At 42.0% G+C, this 22072-nt stretch overlaps 1 protein-coding gene across 1 annotated transcript; it reads left to right on the plus strand.

Moving 5' to 3' along the window:
• Positions 1 to 210: 210 nt before the first annotated feature.
• npepl1 (aminopeptidase like 1) lies at positions 211 to 21248 on the plus strand. Its single transcript, XM_003227312.4, has 12 exons — positions 211 to 397; positions 4078 to 4263; positions 6214 to 6384; positions 7618 to 7707; positions 8040 to 8121; positions 9334 to 9476; positions 10186 to 10263; positions 15073 to 15173; positions 15798 to 15921; positions 16646 to 16822; positions 17732 to 17842; positions 20191 to 21248. Exons 1-12 carry the CDS (start codon positions 248 to 250, stop codon positions 20347 to 20349), a joined length of 1572 nt encoding a protein of 523 aa, XP_003227360.1. The 5' UTR covers positions 211 to 247; the 3' UTR covers positions 20350 to 21248.
• The last annotated feature ends 824 nt before the right edge of the window (positions 21249 to 22072 follow it).

Raw genomic sequence — 22072 nt, forward strand, 5'->3', positions numbered from 1 at the left:
TGGTAAGGGCTTGGAGTAGATGGCCCTTGTGGTCTCTTCCAGCTCTGATGATGACCATGACCATGATGAGCAGCAACAGGGTCCCTCTCTAGTCCTTTGCTTCCCTCCTCCTCCTTCCTGCAGCAGGGAGGGCCGTGCATGCCTTCCTCGCCCAGAAAGCAGAGAGGGAGGGCGGGAAGAGGGAGGGGCCTGGCCGGGGAGGAGCTCAGCCTCCCCGGCCTCCTCCTCCTCCTCTGCTGCGGGGAAGATGGCGAACGTGGGGTTGTCCTTCGAGGGCAGCGCGGGCGCGTCGGACCCACAGAGCCGCCCGGTGCTGATCCTGGGCCGCCTGCCCAACCTGCAGCGCCTGCCTTGGACTCACCTCCGCGGGAAGCTCCAGCCACGCGTGTCCGAGGAGGTAAGGGGCAAAGGGGGGCGCCTCCCACTCCTGCCTCCCCCAACACCATGGGGTTTCTTTTCCAATGAAGACACACATACACCCAAATCCAAGGGCTTCTCTCCCCTTTCCAAGGCCTATTCTGCATCTACACAAGAATTACTGCAGCTCTTGTATCAGTGAGATTTGTAGTTTGTCCAGGCACCAGCCCTCTTTGGCAGAAGAGGCTGAAAGGCCTTGTAGAACTACATCTCCCATGACTGACATGACAGTTCAAAGGGCATCAAACTGCATTCATTTCATAGGGTAGATCAGGCATGGGCGAACTTCGGCCCTCCGGGTGTTTTGGACTCCAACTCCCACAATTCCTAACAGCCGGTAGGCTGTTAGGAATTGTGGGAGTTGGAGTCCAAAACATCCGGAGGGCCAAAGTTCGCCCATGCCTGATCTACATATAAATGACACATTATGTCAAATGAATGAATGGATCAGTATTTATGCTCCAGGCATTGGTTCCCTTGGCAATACATTGCTTACGGCTGTTAGGAATTGTGGGAGTTGGAGTCCAAAACACCCGGAGGGCTGAAGTTCGCCCATGCCTGATCTACATATAAATGACACATCATGTCAAATAAATGAATGGATCAATATTTATGCTCCAGGCATTGGGTCCCTTGGCAATGCATTGCTTACGGCTGTTAGGAATTGTGGGAGTTGGAGTCCAAAACACTCGGAGGGCCGAAGTTTGCCCATGCCTGATGTAGATGAAGATAATCAGCTTTGCAATGCATTGCCAAGGAAACCAGTGGCTGGAGCATAAATATTGATCCATTCAGTGATTGGACATAATATGTCATTATATATGACATAATATGTCACATATATGCTGTATTTTTGCATTCATTTCAATGTAGATCAGTCACGGGCAAACTTCAGCCCTCCGGGTGTTTTGGACTCTAACTCCCACAATTCCTAACAGCCGGTAGGCTGATAGGAATTGTGGGAGTTAGAGTCCGAAACATCTGGAGGGCTGAAGTTTGCCCGTGCCTGATGTAGATGGAGATAATCAGTTTTTGCCATATGATGTTTGGACATATAATATGTCATATATGCTGGATTTTGAAGAGTAAGTCAGAAGGATGAGATACAGGGTCTGCTGAGTAATGCATGTATGTCTTCACATGCCCTGAGAGTTAAGCAACACCGATCAAACCAAGCTGTGGAAGAATTTGGTGAAGATTTGAGTCATGAAACCTTCTGCTGCCCTGGAGACTAGGACGCAGAACAATGGCTTCAAATTACAAGAAAGGAGATTCCACCTGAACATTAGGAAGAACTTCCTCACTGAGAGAGCTGTTCAGCAGTGGAACTCTCTGCCCTGGAGTGTAATAGAGACTCCTTCTTTGGAGGCTTTTAAACAGAGGCTGGATGGCCATCTGTCGGGGGGTGCTTTGAATGTGATTTTCCTGCTTCTTGGAAGAGGGTTGGATTGGATGGCCCGTGAGGTCACTTCCAACTCTGATTCTGTATGAGGTCCAGAAGGAAAAAAGACACATTTAAGTGATATTTATGGTGCTGTTGAAGACCCATTTTGAGGGACTGAACAAAGAATGATGGGCAGTACGGGCAAAAAACTGCCAAAAACAGCATTAGAATTTTTGACCCTCACAGGGTGCATCCACACAGAATAATTAATGCAGTTTGACAACACTTTAACTGCCATAGCTCAGTGCTATGTATATTACTTGTCATTCAGGCAAGTAGCATGCAACAGGTGCTGAGATTGGAACTATGGAAGGACACAACTATGAAAGGTAGAGGCAGTTTCTCTCATTTTCATGCTGGCAGCTCTAATATCTGGAAGGTTTTAGCTCTAATATCTGGAGGGTTTTACGTCACCCACTTCTGTTAAAGAAAAAAAACCTTGGTGTACTGCAGAACAAAGCTTTCCAGATGATGTGTCGCAACACATTAGTGTGTCAGTGTGTCATGCAAACCTAATAAGAAACTTCTGAGTCTATGTGAAACAAGCAACCACATATTTTTAAAAATATAAATGAAAGTGGGTTGCTGTGCGTCTTTCGGTCTGTATAGCCATGTCCAGAAGCCTTTCATGGCCATACAGCCGGAAAGACTCACAGCAACCCAAGATTCCGGCCATGAAAGCCTTCAGCAATACATATAAATGAAAGATTTTCATGAGATGTGTTATGTCCCCCTTCATTTCGTTATTACATTTTATGTATACAGTAGTCTCTCACTTATCCAACATAAACGGGCCGGCAGAACGTTGGATAAGTGAATATGTGGGATAATAAGGAGGGATTAAGGAAAAGCCTATTAAACATCAAATTAGGTTATGATTTTACAAATTGAGCACCAAAACATCATGTTATACAACAAATTTCACAGAAAAAGTAGTTCAATACACAGTAATGCTATGTAGTAATTACTGTATTTACGAATTTAGCACCAAAATATGATGTTTTGAAATCATTGACTACAAAAATGCATTGGATAATCCAGAACGTTGGATAAGTGAGACTCTACTGTATTTCCATATCTCTTATATAAAGCTGAATTACTGTGTCACGAAATGTTGCATGTCTAAAAAGTGTGTCACCAACATGAAATGTTTAGAAAGCTCTGCTACAGAGGAAAGAAATGGCAAAACCACCTCTTGCCTTAAAAGAACATTGAGAAATTCATTGGATCACCATAAATCGATAGGCGATTTGAAGCCCCTGCTATTATACTGATAAACAGAACCAACAGGTAGACATTTTAAAGGTACCTGCAGTGAAGCTACACCTGTTGCAGCAAATCTGTTGGGGCTCTTTGTTCAGCAACAAGCCAACCCCCTTCTTCAGCAAAAGCACCCCTCTCTGGTTAAGGAGCAGACAAGCACAACTTGTGTTGTCAAAGGCTTTCATGGCCGGAATCACTGGGTTGCTGTGAATTTTCCGGGCTGTATGGTCATGTTCCAGAAGCATTCTCTCTTAACGTCAACTTGAATCTTTAGTAGAAAACATTTTACAGCAGCATTTACATACATCCAGCAGATGTTTTGGTCTCTCCTCTAGCCCTTCTTTCCAACACTCCCAGTCAGTTTATACCTTCTCCATAGTATCAGCTTCTATCTGGTTTTCTTCATTAAACCTTCAGATTTAGAATCTCCATCTCCAACAACTCAACACTCTGACAACGACAACAACAAACAGAGAAGCTTCTGCTGTTTTATTATTTTTCCAGCTCCCCACCCTGGCTGTAAATTAGTCAATGCTAGCCAGGTGATTAAATCCTTAATACTTGCTGCAGAGGTGGTCCTGATCCTTATAATTACTTATTGTCACTTTAGAAATGATGGAATATTACAAAACTCTGGCACACCTGCTGCCCTCTGCCCAGTTAGTAGACCCTACTGTGGGTGTATCTGATGGCAACAGCAAACTGTCAAGTGCTGCCATAAGGCCAACAGTATCGCATTGGAGGCGTTTGTACTGCGTCAAGGTCCCATGACAGCATTTGCCATAGTTTTCCAAAAGAAAGGATCCACAGTGTAGCCTCTGCTTCTATGGGGTAGGTATTTAGTGTCAACCCAGAGGTTCTTATAGTTGTGTGGAAACTTTCCTACTCAGCCAAAGTCTGGTGCCTTCCTTTAGGAAGTCTTTGACCTTCTGTGCTTTTTATTTTGTTCTCAGGTATGGCAAGCTGCGCTGAGCACCCTGAACCCCAACCCGACTGACAGCTGCCCCCTTTATCTGAACTATGCCACCGTCGCGGCTCTGCCTTCCCGGGTCACTCGGCACAATAGTCCATCGGCCGCCCAGTTTCTTACACGTCTCATTCGAAACTGTCTTCCGGGTGGGGCTAACAGGTGCATCCTTGTAAGTGAAAGTGGACTCAAATGGTTGGTTGGGTTGTTGTATGTCTTTCGGGCTGTGTGGCCATGTTCCAGAAGTATTCTCTCCTGACGTTTCGCCCACATCTATGGCAGGCATCCTCAGAGGTTGTGAGGTATGGATAAACTAGGCAAGGAAAGGAAATATATATATATCTGTGGAGAGTCCAGGGTGTGGCAAGAGTCCTTTGTCACTGGGAAGCTAGGATTAATGTTGGTTATTTAATTAGTGCTTTATTTATAAGAGATGGGTAGAAGTGCTTTATTTATTTATTTCATGTCAAAAGCATTGCATAATGAATACATTTAAAATTGAAAAATAAAGATCACAAGCAGCTAAATATAAAACTATATAAAACCAAAGTTGGGCAACAACGACCGCATTGTCTGTAGCTTTAAACCCTCTTCATCTGTCCATGAGGCTGGACATTATGGGCAAGCATACATATGCAGAGTTGTTTATTCTGTTCCACAATCACACAAGGTGGAGGATTCCTCCAGGTAGTGCCATCTTGCCTGGTTGTCTTTTGATCTCCGCTTCTGAGTCTGTTCAGGGACTTCCAAGTTGCCCATTCTTGGTTTGCCCTGGAGGCAGACCCTCATGGAGGGCTATCTATTTGGGATTGCCTGGTTTAGCTGCCCAGAGGGATACTCTTGTGGTTGCTGGAGGTGCGTTAAGAGTAGTGGTGGTTCTCATAAAGCTTTTCCTTGATTTGAGTCTAGTGGGAGGAGGCTGATAGTCATGCAGTGGATGGCTTTCACAGTGTTCAACCTTATTTCTCTCACAGTTAGCAGCAGCTTCCCGTTGCACATCGGGGGAAGGGGGCAATGTCAGCTAACCTGTAGAGTTTATCAACAGGTGTAAGTTTAAGGCATCCTGCGATTATTCTGCATGTTTATTTAGTGCTATGAGATGCTTCCATAGAAGTGCTTATGAGATGTTTCCAAGCACCAAAAATAATTTTGGATGCTGCAAACGTTTATTTACAATTAACCTTTCACATTTTTGGTTCAACTTTAGCAGATTAGATTAATATGTTCTCTCCGGAAATCTCTAGGCCTTCCAGCATGAGTTTATGGCCAACTTTCCTTTTAATATATCAAACATGACTGTTTTTATGGCAAATAAAATCATACTTAATACATGCCATGTGCCTAAAATAACACATGTCAATCTATAAAGCGGGTAATTAACAAATACAACGACATTGTATAACACAGAAAACAAGATAGATATGCTGGATTTCGTATCACAAAATCATAAGTCGAACATTTCCCAAGCATTTAGGACTGTGTGATGTCTTTTCGGGTGATTCGCACAGATCCCGGTAGGGTGGCCTTTTGCAGTTGACAGATCGTAATTTTGTCAATGTCTATTGTTTCCAAATGCTGGCTGAGATCTTTTGTCAGGGCACCCAATGTGCCGATCACCACCAGGACCACCTATACTGGTTTCTGCCAGAGTCTTTGAAGTTCGATCTTCAGGAGATAGCGGCTGAGTTTTTCCTGTTGTTTTGTGGCAATGCGACTGTCACCTGGTATAGCGACATCAATGATCCAAACCTTTTTCTTTTCCACAACTGTGATGTCTGGTGTGTTGCGTTCCAGAACTTTGTCAGTCTGGATTCAGAAGTCCCACAATATCTTTGCACATATTATTATTATTATTATTAGTAGTAGTAGTAGTAGTAGTAGTAGTATTTCTAATTATTTCAAAGAATTATGGATATTTGGAAATCTTTCAACATCAGCCAAAGACTATCAGTGCTATCCCTACACACCAGTTAACACTTAATATTAAGGCCAGTTCTTCTCCCTCCCGGTTTTATTATATTTTAAATCACTGAGTTGTTCTTACATTGTCTTTATCTCTACACATGATTTCATGTTATGCCTTAGGCTTGTGTAACCCATTGTTTTTCCGCTTCTGTTTCAGATGGTCTGTGAGCGCTCGGAGGTCTTTGCCTCTGCCTGTGCCATAGCCAGGGCTTTCCCGCTGTTTACACGGCGCTCGAGTGTATCCAGGCGCATAGAGAAGAGAACCGTGATAGTGGAGTTTTTCCTGGTTGGGCAGAACAATGGCCCAGTAGAGTTGGAAATGCTTAAAGTAAGCTGCTGATTTCTCCCTTGCAACAGAACAAGTTCAATCCTTTAGATGTGCACATAATGCCATTGGATCTGAATTTCTCTTTCATCTTAGGGTCATTTTAAAAATATCTTTTCTAGCTAAATGGGTGATAGTTTTAAGGGTTTAAAAATATAATGCTACATGATTTGTAATTTGCAAACATTTAAACGATTTAGAGTGTAAAATGTGACAGAGCTGATATTCTCTCTGTTCTGAAAGAGCTACAAGCATCTGTATTCTGTTAGACACTCTGTGATCAAAAATTAATGAGTTTTGTAGTTTAGTATTAGTTTTTCCTGATGGGTTTAGGTCTGATCAAAATCCCAATCTAGTTCACATGAGGCATAAATGCAAGCATCAACTGTTCCTTTGGTGATGGTGGTGGTTGTTGTTGTTGTGTGCCTTCAAGTCAGGGTTTTCTGGCACGAAGAGTGTGATTTGCCCAAGATCACCCAGTAGATTTCTATGGTCAAATGAGAAATCAATCCCTTATCTCCATGGCCGTAGTCCAGTGCTCAAACAATTCTAAAACATTTAGCTTTCAATGTTCTTTGTTTTTAAAAAAGATGTTCTTGATTAACCCTTAGTATCCTGACCACAGTAACCTTTGTAGTAATAGTAAAGTCATCCTTGGAATGTGAATTATTATTTAACCCAAAATTATCCTATCCATGTAGGACAAGGGTGGAGAGAGAAAGAAAGATAGATAGATAGATAGATAGATAGATAGATAGATAGATAGATTCATTTCAGCTTTCTCCCAATATGAAACTCAAGGTGGTTCACAATTTGAGTTTTAAAAATACATTGCTGATGTGGTCTATCCAAGTTTTCTGAATCAGCACCTCAAATAACCAAACCGAATCCAAAGTTGAGCAAAAACTGATTCGTAACTCTTTTGGTACTAATGTTGGAGAGTGGTCCCTGGTCAAAGTGATCCCCAGTCAAGTGGGCCCTGGTCAAAAAAAGGTTGGGAACCACTGCTTTAAAAGAAGTCTACTTGAATCTTTGTCTGCTGAGAGCATTGAATAGAAAGAAAATATCTACATGCCCAGTGATCATCCGTTACCTAATAAACTCAAGGAACATTCCTAAAACTCTGCTACCCAATAGGTTATGATCCTAACAGGTCGTAATCCATAATCCCAATACATTTATATGCACATGCAAATCCTATCTTTCTTTCTCCTATCTTTGTGTTATGATTTCTAGTGTTTGGAAAGTGCTACGGAAGGTGTAAGGCTGGCTGCTCGGATTGTAGATACTCCATGCAATGAAATGAACACGGACAGCTTTCTGGAGGTTGGTGATCTCTTACAATGAAGGCAATTTGTAGGGAATCAATCTCTTTGGAAAGCACTGGGCATTTTTCACTTTTGCAAGTTTTAATGAATGCTAAGAGAGACTTCTTAGAGTTAACAAATAAGGTAGCATACCTGAAAAAGTATTTCCCCGCATTTATTTTACATCAGAAATAGAGATAATATAATGATGAGTGCGATGGATGCTGCTTGTGTTGAGAAAAAAGTCTACCATTGCTGCATAGTTGCTTGGATGGTATAGTTTGAATTTGATCAGAAAAAAGTTGTGTGGCCATTTTAACTCAAGTCTCTTCCTTTTGTCTGTCTCTGAAGGAAATTAAAAAAGTTGGAAAGGACTTAGGAATCGTTCCAACCATTTTCCGAAACGCAGAACTGAAGGAGAAGGGATTTGGAGGTTAGTCAACCCAAAAGGATTTACTTTCATGTCAAAATGGTTGTTGATTCCATTTCTGATTTTAATCCAAGATCTAATCTGAGGACATGAGCCCATCCTCGGGGAAAATGGGGATTTCTTGGGCATTCTTCCAATACAGTTTTCCTTGAAACCCCTCAAATAATGCCATGAGCAATACAGGAACCTTCTTCTGGAAGTGGGAAGATGGAAACTGAGGGAAAGCCTCTTGCGCATAAGATGGTCTTTTACAGCCTCTTGCTTCTGTTTCTTGTCTTGCGTGGTGCAATCTAGAAGTAACTTGTTTTAATAACATTTGAAGCTTCAAATCATTTGGAAATATGGGGTAGGTAATTGGTGGATCTAATATCTTGAATTGAAGATGCCCTTCTAGTTTTGAGGGGAAATCCATACTTTTAATGCCATGGCTCAATGGAGTTATAGTTTGTGGATGCACAGCACTCCTTGACAGAGAAGGCTAAAGACCTGGTAAAACTACAACTCCTATAGTTCCATAGCATTAAGCCATGGCAGTGAAAATGGTGTCAAACTGCATTCATGGTACAATATAGATCCGTCCTGAGTCATGTTGAGGAGGAAGGGGCTGCTTCTGAAACTACGCTGAGCCTCTGAGTACAAGCATTGTGTACTCATACAGTGGGGCTCTATCTCCTTTTTAAAAATAGATTTTATTGGAGTTTTAGGTATAGAATACAACGATAGAATGGGAACAGGGTTAGTTTGATGGAAAGCCGCTCAGCGCAGCCAGGGGCTTTATCTCCTTGAGTTTTTTAGGCTCTAGAGCAGGCACAGGCAAACTTCGTCTCTTCAAGTGTTTTGGACTTCAACTCCCACAATTCCTAACAATTTACTGGCTGTTAGGAATTTTGAGAGTTGAAGTCCAAAACACCTGGAGGGCTGAAGTTTGTCCGTGCCTGCTGTAGAATAATGCTGTTTGGCATCAATTTATCTGCCCTGGCTCAATACTATGACATTGTGAGAGTTGTTGTTTTACAAAGTCTTCTCTGCCAAAGAACAAGGTTTTCTCACCAAATACAAATCTTAAAATTTCATAATATTGAGCCATGGCAGTTAAAAATGGCATAAAACTGCATTAAATTCTACAGTGCAGATGCCCCCTTAGTAAATCAACATTATGCTTTTGCCTTCTGTGACAAAATGACATTCTCAGTCCCTCCTGTCCTCCATTTGCAGGTATCTATGGTGTTGGCAAAGCTGCTGTGCACCCTCCTGCTCTAGCTGTGCTCAGCCATACCCCTGAAGGTGCCACACAGACCATCGCCTGGGTCGGGAAAGGGATTGTCTATGATACCGGAGGACTCAGCATCAAAGGGAAGGTGTGTATATCTAGCATCTGATTACACTATGTAACACGATTTTGGTTCCTAGGTTATAAATGTCATTTCCTAATCAGTTTTTTTCATTAAAAGCATAGGAAAAGTTTATTAAACTGCAAAAACGTTGTTTTTGCAGGACACCCTGCAGCACATTTTGCTTTAAGTTTTTCAATGAATATCTCATCAAGTCTCAACCAATTCAACATAGTTTGTGGCCACCACAAAAACGAAGTTTTTGGGGTATAATAACCTCTTTCAAAGTAAGTACCCCATAATGAAACAGGAAATGACACTTTCAAACCAGGAACAGGATTTTTTTTCTCAAATTTTGTTACATAGTGTTATGTAAGACCTGGTGATACCCTGGACAAATTGTGCAAAAAGATACACATTCCACTGGGTAGGCATGCCCTTATAATGACATATCCTTGCACTCCCATGAACATTTCATATCAATACACAAGATTTAGACAAGAATGAAAAGTTACAGTAAAGAAGAAGGATGAATATAAGGAAGTGTAGTGTGTAGGCATAGGTTCTGTTTTAGCATCCAGACTAATAGTACACCCTTAAATGGAGCGAGGTCTGTTTGTATTTATTACAGTTCACTACTATATAGGCATCTGTTGGTTTGCCCCATAAGTCTTTCAGTATTTAGCAATGCAGTTTCCTCTGTAAATTCAATGTGTGTCTGCTTGCATTTGGCTAGACAACAATGCCTGGGATGAAGCGAGATTGTGGTGGAGCTGCTGCTGTTTTGGGTGCCTTCAAAGCTACCATAAAGCAAGTGAGTGAATTTTAGTTTATTTACCTAAGTTGGATCAAATGTGTCTGCTTTAGCCATATGACATAGATGGTGTTCAGTGATATAGATATTATCACTATTTTCCCTTGTTTTGAATGTGAGATAACCCAAACCATGTCAGCTCTTCAGTTATTGTTGTTTACTGCCATCAAGCCAATGTCAACCTATGGTGTCCCTATGAATGAGAGAGACCTTATCTTGCAGACTCAAGTATGGAAAATCCTAAGTTATGTCAGTATCTTTATTGTCTGCTTTAAAATTATATAGTCCATCTGTGGTCATTATTTTGGTTTACTTTCTGTTCAATTCTAAATATGTCTTTGAATTTTCAGTTGTTTACTATTTTCTCCAACTGGAGTATGGTGTCTTTTGCATATCTTAAATTGTGGATGTTCTTTCCTCCAGTTTTCCTGCCTCCATCCTCTAAATATAATCTTGCTTTACACATTCTATTTAAGCTGATATATGCAACCTTTCCAGACTCCTTGGCCAATTGGAAACCATTCTGTTTCTCTGTATTCTGTCCTAAGAGGTTGTCCAGAGTGCAGGTTACGCATCAAGAACATCAAATGTTGTGACACACATATTTCTTTCATAGTGATCTATAGTTTTTATGATCTTTACCACTTCTCCTTAAACTTGGATCCAAGAAAAGTTTGACGAAAGGAAAAGGTTTCTGAATGCCACCGATTTATCGTATCAGAAGCGAAACCGAGGGTACAGTTGTAATGTATTTAGAAGCACAAAGTTAAAAACTTGGCATTATACTAAATGTCCTTTGACTTGGAGTTCCTTTGGTGTCACTGCAAGAAGGTCCTCATTTGCGCATGTGGCAGGGTTCAAACCGCATTGTAGTAAGTAGTCTGTGGTTTGCTCTTCCCCACACTTGTATGTCACAGACTCCACTTTGTAGCCCCATTTCTGAAGATTGGCTCTGCACCTTGTGGTGCCATAGCATAGTCTGTTCATGTCTTCAGTGCCTTCCATGTTGCTCAGTCTTCTGTGTGCCCAGGAGGGAATCTCTCAACCAGTTTCAGCCATGGATTGAGATTCCAGGTTTTAGCCTGCCACTTTTGGACTCTCGCTTGCTGAGTTGTTCCTGCGAGTATCTTTGTAGATCTTAAAAAGCTATTTCTTGATTTAAGACATTGGCTTGCTGGCTGATATCCGAATAGAGGATGGTCCGGTGATGTCACTGTCTTGGTCCTTTCATTGCTAGCTGCTACTTCCTGGCAGATATCAGATGGTGCAATACTGGCTAAACAATATAATTTCTCCAGTGGTATGGGGCATGGACATCCTGCAATAATGTGGCATGTCTCATTAAGAACACATCCACTGTTTTAACGTGGTGAGATGTGTTCCACACTAGGCATACGTACTCAGCAGCAGAGTAGCAAAGCGCAAGGGCAGATGTCTTCACTGTATCTGACTGTGATGTGGTTGACATCTCTTAGCAACGGTGTACAATATTTACAGTAAAATGTTCAGCAAATGCTTCAGCTGGGTTCCACAAAAAGGACAATCAGCAGGCCTTGCAAATATTTACTTATTACCCTGTTTCCCCTAAAATAAGACATCCCTAGAAAATAAGACCTAGTAGAGGTTTTGCTGAATTGCTAAATATAAGGCCTCCCCTGAAAGTAAGACCTAGCAAAGTTTTTGTTTGGAAGCATGCCCGCCAAACAGAACACCAGAGCATGCAGGATTGGTAAATTTAAGTACCATAGAATGTTGTACATGGAAATATTGGTAGTAACAAGAAATTCTTGATAGGCTTCACAGTTTGTCTGGTTATGCTGTTTTGTGATAACAACTACTGTACAGTATATAATAAATGTTCATTTTTTTGGTCAACAATAAATGTGAATTCTTCTTCATGGGAAAATAAGACATCCCCTAAAATAAGACCTAGCGCATCTTTGGGAGCAAAAATTAATATAAGACACTGTCTTATTTGTGGGGAAACACGGTATGAGTAAATGTTTGATTTTTTTTACCAATTTAATATGCCTATATACCCAGGATTGCATAAAAATTTCTTTGGTCAAAATGGGTCATGAAAACGTTTCTCAGGCAGAATAAGCAGAAAATGTTTAAAAAGCCCTAATCTATAAAAAAAGGCTCTCTGCTTTATTGTTCCTAGAACCCCAGCCTATGACTTTAGAAATGAATCCCAACCCCAAAATTAGAAATTTGGCAGAAAATAGTTTATGTGATATGTATCATAGAAAGAAGGCACACGGGGAATGGCAAGGCAGTGAATAATTCCACCAGATGGGAATATTGTGACACATGGATGCTTTTCTAGGAAAAAAAATACTAGCCCAAGGAATTCCAATCAGACAAGATATCCTAGTACTGTGAATCTTCCCAGTGCAGCTTGTCTTATTTCCCCTCTGTCCATTAGGTATTTGGACTCTAAAAGCATATCATGAGCAGTGGGCCGGCTGGGAAATTGGGGCAGGAGGCACTCACATGCTGCATTAGGTTTTCTCAGGACAGCTGCTTTAAACAGCACGATTCATGGAGGGAATTGTATGAAATGTCTTATCTTCAACCCAGGATGAACCTCTCCAAGTGAAAGATAAATAGTTTGGGTCTCTCAAAGTTTACAACAATAAAGGGAGTTTTTGTTAAAAAGGAGACAGAATTCAGCAGAAGTGCTAGTCTGATGCACTCCAGCATGATTTAACATCTACCTAGTCACAGCCCACCCACTTGTCATGTCTAGTAGTCTCCCTATATTTGCTGCCTGTCTGGAAAGGTGTCAAGCTCCTGACAAATTGCTGTCTGGTTAGTGGTTTATATTCTCTGTAGTGAAAAGAGATAAGAAGGTCTGGGTTTTTTTTAAAAAAACTAGAAAGATTTGTGGGGGCAGGACTGGCTGAGATCCTTCCTCATGGACTGTCATTCATTTGCAGTGATGGAGGTATGTCGCCCACATGATATGCAACCATATTAGAGAATTGAAATGGGGCATTGCACAATACAGACAGTCCCTGAGATACAAATGTCTGATTTACAAACATCTCATAGTTATAAACAGAAATGAGACAAAAAGAAGGGAAGTTAACTCATGAAAAAGTTATCATGGGGAAAAAGGTGTCTCCACTGAAGCTTCCTCACTAATCCTTGTTTCCACAACAAGCCGAAAAATCTTGCAATATAGAGATGTATTTGTCCCCCATATATTTGTCTTTCAGCTGTAGTTGTTAAAAACCCAATTTGTACAAGGTTTCATAGAATAAGCAAGAGTGTGTTTTGTTTGTTTAACTGCTATATAATTGTTATGGTTGAGCCTTCGGGCTCTGGTGATAGAAGACGGGGTCGTAAGACTCCTCGAGAGTCAGACACTTTCGAGGAGCGTGAAAGAAAACGGCTCCGGGATTTGTTTACAGAGCCGACAGATGAGGACTCATTTGAGGGTTTTTCTGAGGGTTTGGAGGAAGAGATGGCCAGCTCGGAGGAGGACGACATGGAATGGACTCGTGTGAGGGAGGATTTGGGTGTTGAGGAAACGGGCAATGAAAGCATGGGAGGTGATTGGCGGGTTGCAGGATCAGACCCATGGACTGGTTGGAGGGATGGAGCGGGATCCACAGCTGGGAATACTGTGGGGCGTAGTCGAAGGTGCTTAAGCTCTGATGAGGATGATGATGTTGGGGCACCTGGAATTGGGATGGCAGCTGACAGCAATGATGAGCTTGAACTGGGATAAATTGGGGTTTGGGACCAATGTCTAATTGCGTTGGGCAAGGTAATCTGGACGGACGCTTGGGCTCTTGTTGGGGAACTTCCTGAAGACGGGTGTGATTCGTTACTGGATACGTAAGTTACCAAGGACACTGGGCATCGACGGCGGGAGGAACTGTGCGGGGTTTTTCTTTGTGCAACTTGTGTTTAATCTCGATAGCTTGGACCTCCGTCGTCTTTTTGACGGGCAATATCTACTCGCACTGAATTGACGCTGGACTGACTGACTTCGACTCTGGATTATCCCTTCTGCTGGCTATCGGTGAGACCTTTGGACTTCTTGACGACTACGTTTGGCTATTGACCTCTGGACCGGATTGGGACCCTGCTGACTGCCGTTACCCTGACTGCTGCGCCTGGACCTGGATATCGTTGGCCGCTGAACCTTAAACCGAATCCTGACTACCTCTACGCTTTTTGCTCGCTGCAGGAAGGAATAAACAAGCCTGGTTTATTCTCCTGCTGTTTCTGAGTAGCAGAGAGGAATCTGCTACCAGTCTGTTGTTTACATACTGACTCCTGTTGATCCTCTTTTGTTTGCCAGGCTGAAGTAAGCACTTTTGATTTAATCCGGATTATACTTCTGTTTAACCCGGTTTATTCCTTTGAACCGTTTAAGCTCAAACTGAGCTATTTTTTGTTACTTATCACACTGAAGTCAAGTGTTTGCCCTGTTCTTTGTTCCCTACGGGCGTTTTTAGTTCTGTAACCTCAATAAACTAAGTTTTGTTTTACTCGCTGGCGTTCTGTCTGTGACAATAATTGTATTGTCTTATTTCATTTAAAAACAAAATGTTAACTATTTTAGATATTTAAATATATGGTTTTCTGTATATCTATTTACTTGCTTAATTTATCTCTCACCTTTTTCCAAATATAGGTACTCAAGAGAGTCATTATTTGCTATTTTAAATGTATTTTTGCAATTATTATGAAGAATAAAAGTGATACTGATATTTCTCTTTCACTGTTTTGTGATTAAAACTGTTTTGTACCTTCCATTGGATCACACCTGTCTTTTCCTTGCACAAATAGGGCTTTAAAGATAATCTTCATGCAGTTTTTTGTTTGGCTGAGAATTCCGTTGGACCAAATGCAACAAGACCTGATGATATCCATGTTCTTTACTCAGGAAAGTAAGACTGATTTTTTTCTTCATTATCATACATACTGCTGATGCTTTTAATAGAGAATTTGTTACCTTGAAAAGTTTTGCTGAGCCAGAATATGTGCTCTTTGAAATAGTGAATTGCCTCAAGGTGCCCATGATTACAAAAGTAGCAGCATTGGTTTCAGGGTTTAATGACCAAGAATATCTTCTTTCATTTCTAATTTCTAAGTTTTGGGATGTGCATGGAAGTGAATGGGCAATGCCAGGTGAAATCTCAAGAGTCATAGGCTCAGTGAATACATTGTCAGTAAGCAGGAGCAAGTCAGTAGTATCCCACGGAGCTGTCATTAACAGTGACAGGATAAATTTTGCCAAAAGCTTCATGAACAAATTATCAAGGAGTTTGGGCTTCGTTATACACACAAGTACCCAAGTGGAATCAATTATGCAATATATGGGTGATCATTGTTAGAGGTTGAGAACCCTCTTGGCAATGTTTTTGGTATGTAAAGAGTACAGTCAGATCATTGTTTATGTCTAGGAGATCTCTAAGGCTAGAGATATTAAGTGGAAATTGAATGAATGCATTTTCTAAAAGAAGGGCTGGAAATGGTGCCTGTTTCCTGAACAATTCCTCTCCCCTTCCCAGAACTGTGGAAGTCAACAACACCGATGCTGAAGGCCGGTTGGTCCTTGCTGATGGAGTGGCATACGCTCGCAAAGACCTTGGTGCTGACATCATTCTTGATATGGCCACTCTCACTGGTGCTCAGGTACTTCGGAGAGGGAGGAAGGAAGGAATGCAAATGCTGCTTCTTGCTATGCCTGCCTGCTGATATCTGCTTTAGGTCCAGAGTGCCTTTCCAGCATTTCATCCCAGTATTGGCACATTTGCATGGCGTTCTGTAGGAAGCAGTGTTTGCAAAGACGGTTGTAGGAATGTCACTTGGAGGCTCACTAGGTTGGAATTCAAACATCGTTTGCAAAACTAAACAATTTTATTTGAACTGCTCTCACTTGCAATTGTAAGGAAAAGTAGGAAGCAGTTGATTGAGTAGTTACCTGCAAGAATTTAAATGTTGTTTGTTGTTATTGTCTGCCATCAAATTAATTTTTTTACGGCAAGCCTATGCATGAGAGACCTCCAAGAGACCCCCCCCCCAAGTCACCAACAGACCTGCTCAAGTCTTTTCATTGACTAGAGAGGTAGGGAAAAAATGTGGGAAGGGGCACAGGCAACTTTGATGTCTTCACTTCATCTTATTTACATTTTTCTTTCCTGTTTCCCAGAATAATTACTTTTGACAAATAGCCGGTAGGCTGTTAGGAATTATGGGAGTTGAAGTTCAAAACACCTGGAGGGCCGAAGTTTGCCCATGCCTGAGTTAGAACAACTGCAGGAGTAATTTAATCTTTTGTCACCTGTGACCTGAATCAGATTGAGGCACTATTCACTATGGCCGGGATCATCTTAGACTTTATGTTTCTCACTACTAGGGAATTGCCACAGGGAAATACCATGCAGCCGTCCTCACCAATAACGAAGAATGGGAAAGAGCATGTGTTAAAGCGGGCAGAAATTGCGGAGACCTCGTGCATCCCCTCGTCTATTGCCCTGAGCTCCATTTTACCGAATTTACCTCAGCTGTAGCTGACATGAAGAACTCTGTGGCCGTACGTTTCTTATATTTATTGCTATTTCATTGCTGAATGTAACTGTTAGGTTGTGTTTTGGATAGTACACTTATTTTATGGCAAAATGGATGAAAAGCTTTGTCCGCCGTTAATTTTCATAGGCAGCTCAACCATGCTTAAAATCAGATTGGTTTCTTGTGGAAATAGTTTGTGAATGGAGGCAGAATTATAATGGGGGAGGTGTAAAATGTACACATCTAGGGGTTACTGAGTGAAAGAATCTTGTTTGTTTGGATTCTGCATCTGAGTTAGAGATGGTTTCTCTGTTCCTCTTCATCCTCCACGACTCACTGTGGTTGGCCTCCCGAGAATACCCTACATACAGCTGAGAACTATAAAAAGAAATACTCTCAGCATTTTGCTTTCCTTTAATTGTTGTAGAATTTTAATGTACCTTTAACTTAAAAGCATTTGACAGATCAAGATATCTTGCTGGCTGAGGCAGCACAGAAAATGTTGCTCCATTCTCACCAAAGTAAAGGTGCAACAAGACCAACCTAAGTATTTTGGGAGCTGAGGCATGAATGACAATCTTATTTCTCCATTCCTAGCAGTAGAACATACAATATGTTGGTCATCCCATTTCCAGAATTCCAAAATTCTCCTAAATTGTCCTTATGGGTGGCTGAGATAGTTATGCCTTTGCCTTTCGATGGTTCAGTGTACACAAACTTTTCATGTGCAAAATTATTAAAACTACTGCATGAAATTATCTTCAGGCTGTGTATACGGTGGGTTTGAATCATAAATTAATTTAATGTTTAGACCAGGCCTGCACAACTTGGTAGATGTAAAAAGCCAATGCATTTGAGCACCGTGTCGGTCAATGCTATTTTTTTTAATGCTCTTTTGATGTGTTTCAAAACCTGCCTTTGCTTTTCCTCCCAGGACCGTGATAACTCCCCCAGCTCTTGTGCCGGACTTTTTATTGCTTCGCATATTGGATTTGACTGGCCTGGTATCTGGGTCCATATAGACATTGCAGCACCTGTCCATGCAGTAAGTGAAGTATGATTTCTTGCTGTGTCTGCCTGTCTTGAGCTATGCCCATCCTTAACTTGAAGTTGGTTTGCTCATTCGAAGATTGAACTCATTCGAACTCTCACCTGCATAGTGTTGTTGGCCCTTCTACTCTTAGATACTCGGTAATACTTCTTGATTTTGTATAGTTTTTTCACTACTCTTTCATGGTGTCCTCAGGTAAAATGTCATCTGTTTTTAAGGGGTGGTAGAGAGGGGCCTGGGATGAGTCCAAGGGTCAGAAAAAACATCTTTGAGTGACCAAACAGCGAATGACATGATAATGCGCAACCCCTTGAAAAGTACAAGTTCCCTTACAGTTGTACAATTCTATAAAGCAGAAGAGATTGGATGGTAGGTGTTTTTAGTGTGAGTATGTTAAAAAACACCTTGCTTATACTGATGGTGGTTATATGAAACGAACATTAAATTACCTTACTTCCAGCCTCTGCATACCAATAAGTTGCATTGGAGGATTTAGCAGTTCCTAGAGCTGTATTCTTCCTAGGAATTTTCTATGCGCTTGGACACAACGGTGGTAATTTCTGGGGGAAGTGAGCCAGCAATGTGATGTGGCTGCTAAGAAAGCCAATGGGATTCTGGGCTGCATCAATAGGGGTCCAGGGAAGTCATGCTCTATTCTGCCTTGGTCAGAGCACACCTGGAATACTGCGTCCAATTCTGGGCACCGCAGTTGAAGGAAGATGTTGACAAGCTGGAATGTGTCCAGAGGAGGGCAACTAAAATGATCAAAGGTCTGGAGAACAAGCCCTATGAGGAGCGGCTTAAAGAACTGGGCATGTTTAGCCTGCAGAAGAGAAGGCTAAGAGGAGACATGATAGCCATGTACAAATATGTGAGGGGAAGTCATAGGGAGGAGGGAGCAAGCTTGTTTTCTGCTGCCCTGCAGACTAGGACACGGAACAATGGCTTCAAACTACAGGAAAGGAGATTCCACCTGAACATCAGGAAGAACTTCCTCACTGTGAGGGCTGTTCGGCAGTGGAACTCTCTGCCCAGAGTGTGGTGGAGGCTCCTTCTTTGGAAGCTTTTAAACAGAGGCTGGATGGCCATCTGTCGGGGGTGCTTTAAATGCGATTTCCTGCTTCTTGGCAGGGGGTTGGACTGGATGGCCCATGAGGTCTCTTCCAACTCTACTATTCTATGACTCTATGATTCTATAACATAGAATCACCTGGAGTATCTAGCAAATTCCTAGAGCAGTGGTTCTCAATCTGTGGGTCCCCAGGTGTTTTGGCCTACAACTCCCAGAAATCCCAGCCAGTTTACCAGATGTTAAGATTTTTGGGAGTTGAAGACCAAAACATCTGGGGACCCACAGGTTGAGAACCACTGTCCTAGAGAGAGCAATTTTCCCGCTGGGCACGAGTAAGTGGCATTACAGATATGGGTTCTGCAATTATGGGGTGGTCTTACTGTATTCAAGCTGATTGATGCACAGCACCGACCCGTATTTTTTCTCCCAGAAATCAACGTCGGAAAATATATTGGCTGGGATCCTTCATTGGCTCTGTCATTGTAGCTACTTCTGTCGATGTCTCCCCAGCCGCCCCCCCAAAACCCCTACCTTTAGCCAGAAACACAAGGGGTTTCCAGGAAGCTCCACATTAGTGCCCTGGGAAACAGTGGTGGCTGAACTGTTCTCCCAGTGGCAGGGTGTTGAGCTGAGCAGCTGTTGGGACCTTTGATGGTCCAGCTGCAGATGCTTGTCTTAGGATGCCTTGCAACTGGATAAGGGTTCCAATTGTTTCCCAGCGTCCCAATTTGCAATGTCTTGGAAACCCTTTGGTTGGGGTGCTGTAGCGTTTTGGCGTCATAGAATCATAGAATAGTAGAGTTGGAAGAGACCTCATGGGCCATCCAGTCCAACCCCCTGCCAAGTAGCAGGAAATCGCGTTCAAAGCACCCCAGACAGATGGCCATCCAGCCTCATGTTCAGACCTAATGATCTCCAGCGTGAATCCCAAAAGTTACTGCATGATAGGTCTGGTTTACAGTTTATAAATATTGAACAGAATAGTATTAGCCAACATTTCAGCTAATTGTACATGCACAAAGATTAATTATGTTATAGTGTTATAGTTACTGAGTTCAATGGGACTTGTTCATAGGTCATTGGAAGTAGCGTTGCAGCCATGGAGCTCTTGATTATGGTAATTTGTGTATCTCTTTCTCATTTATGAAACCAAAATCAAGCAGACACATTTCAACTCAATATTGAAATCTTTTGCATTGGCATGCCTCTTCTATTTGCCTTGAGGTTTGGCAAGGCTGATAAAGTGAAGCTTTGCTGTTGTTGTTTCTAGGGCGAACGGGCCACAGGTTACGGGGTGGCTTTGCTGCTGTCCCTCTTTGGCCGTGCCTCCGAAGACCCTCTGCTGAACCTGGTGTCTCCCTTGGGCTGCAATGGCGATTCCCCCGAGGACGACATGGGGAGAGACTCCAAGAGACGGCGCTTGGTTTAGGGCTCACGCCTTTTGGAGATGGCACACTGGGGTTACCTCATTTTGCACTGATGAGTTTCTAACACCACGAGAGTTCCCCGTGTCAGAAATAGCCATTTTAAAAAAAGGAAAAGGAAAAAAATCAGTTTGTCATTGCTTAACGTTTCCCTATCTCATTCTGTTGGTTTTTATGAACACCTTATACTTTGGATTTATACCAAACATGTAATGACTTTGCTGCTTCCAGTCTTTATTGAGGAGCCTCTGTGTCCCTTTAAAAAAAATATCTGAGCCTATTAATACAACAGCTTAACCTCTTGCTGCCCATAGAGCCTTCAAAAGTATTTTCTTGGGTTTTCAATCTCCCAGGGCTTCCTTAGCTCCTCGGCCTCTCATCCTACAACAACAAAGGGAACATTTTGCAAGTTGGACTTTGTGTCCATACTTATTCATGTCCTGAGAGTAAGGCAGACGAGGCAACTTCTAAGCCATTCCTTTCTGGTTCTGTTCTTCCCACTTTCACTAGCTGGGTGACACACCAGAAATCCCAGCAGGTCAGGAACAAGATAGATAGGAACTGCCGCTGCCTTGTTTCATGTCACAGAGGGAAGATTGATGGCGTGCTTCTATTTTGGTGGCAACTTTGGGACAAAACCACTTTGGGCTCTGCTTTGTTCTGTAGCGGTGTTTTGGCATGGCACAAAGGGAGGCCGTATTTTCTGTATCAACTGAAAAACTCCCTATGATGCCATTCTTGCATGTTAAAAGTTTTGCTCATTGTTGTTAATATGGCTTGAAGAGTGAGACATTGCATTTCTCTGTGATGCTCTCACACTCTTCCATTGATGAACTGCATTAATGTTTAGAATGAAAGTGTTTATGGGAAGTAACCACGCTAGAATAAAACCCTTCTCCTCTTATTGCAGCGTGTGTGGGCTCATTAAATGAGATGTCCAATATATATTTTTCTCAAAAAAAATGCCTGGAGAACAGCAGTAAGGGACCATGCTAAATGAATTCACAAGGAAAAAGTCTAACAGTTTCTAAGCCAGCAGTTCTCAACCTGTGGGTCTCCAGGTGTTTTGGCCTACAACTCCCAGAAATCCCAGCCAGTTTACCAGCTTTCTGGGAGTTGAAGGCCAAAACATCTGGGGAATCACAGGTTGAGAACCACTGCTCTAAGCTACTGCATAGATATAGGATGGGGCATACTTGTCTCAACAGTACTATGTGCAGAAAGGACACTAGGAGTATTGATGATTATAAGTGGAATATGGGTCAGTGTAATGCTGCAACATACAAACAAAAGGCACATGTTATATTGGCCTTCATTAATAAAACCATGATTTCCATATCAAGGCAAGTCCCACTGCATTATGCACTGATAAAAATAGGAGTACTGCATTTAGTTGTATGTTCTTCATTTTAAAAAGGATGTAGAGAAGTGGACGCAAATTCAGAGAAAGGCAAGAATGATAAGAGGTATGAAAAACTAAATAAACAAGAGGTTGAAGGAGGAGGACATACTAGTGTGGTGAAAACATTACTGTGCTCTAAATATCTCAAGACAAGGATGAAAGCTAGTTCTCTGCAGCTTTAGAAAGCATATCTAGGTTAGAAGTTACAGGAGGGTGGATTTTGATTAAACATTAGAAGAAAAATCTTGACAGGAAGAGCGGTTCAGCAGTGGAACCAATTGTTTAGGGAGGTGGTGGGCCTCTTACTCGATGGCTTTAAAAAGAAG

The sequence above is a fragment of the Anolis carolinensis genome, chromosome 4 (assembly GCF_035594765.1).
Source record: "Anolis carolinensis isolate JA03-04 chromosome 4, rAnoCar3.1.pri, whole genome shotgun sequence".
Taxonomy (NCBI): domain Eukaryota; kingdom Metazoa; phylum Chordata; class Lepidosauria; order Squamata; family Dactyloidae; genus Anolis; species Anolis carolinensis.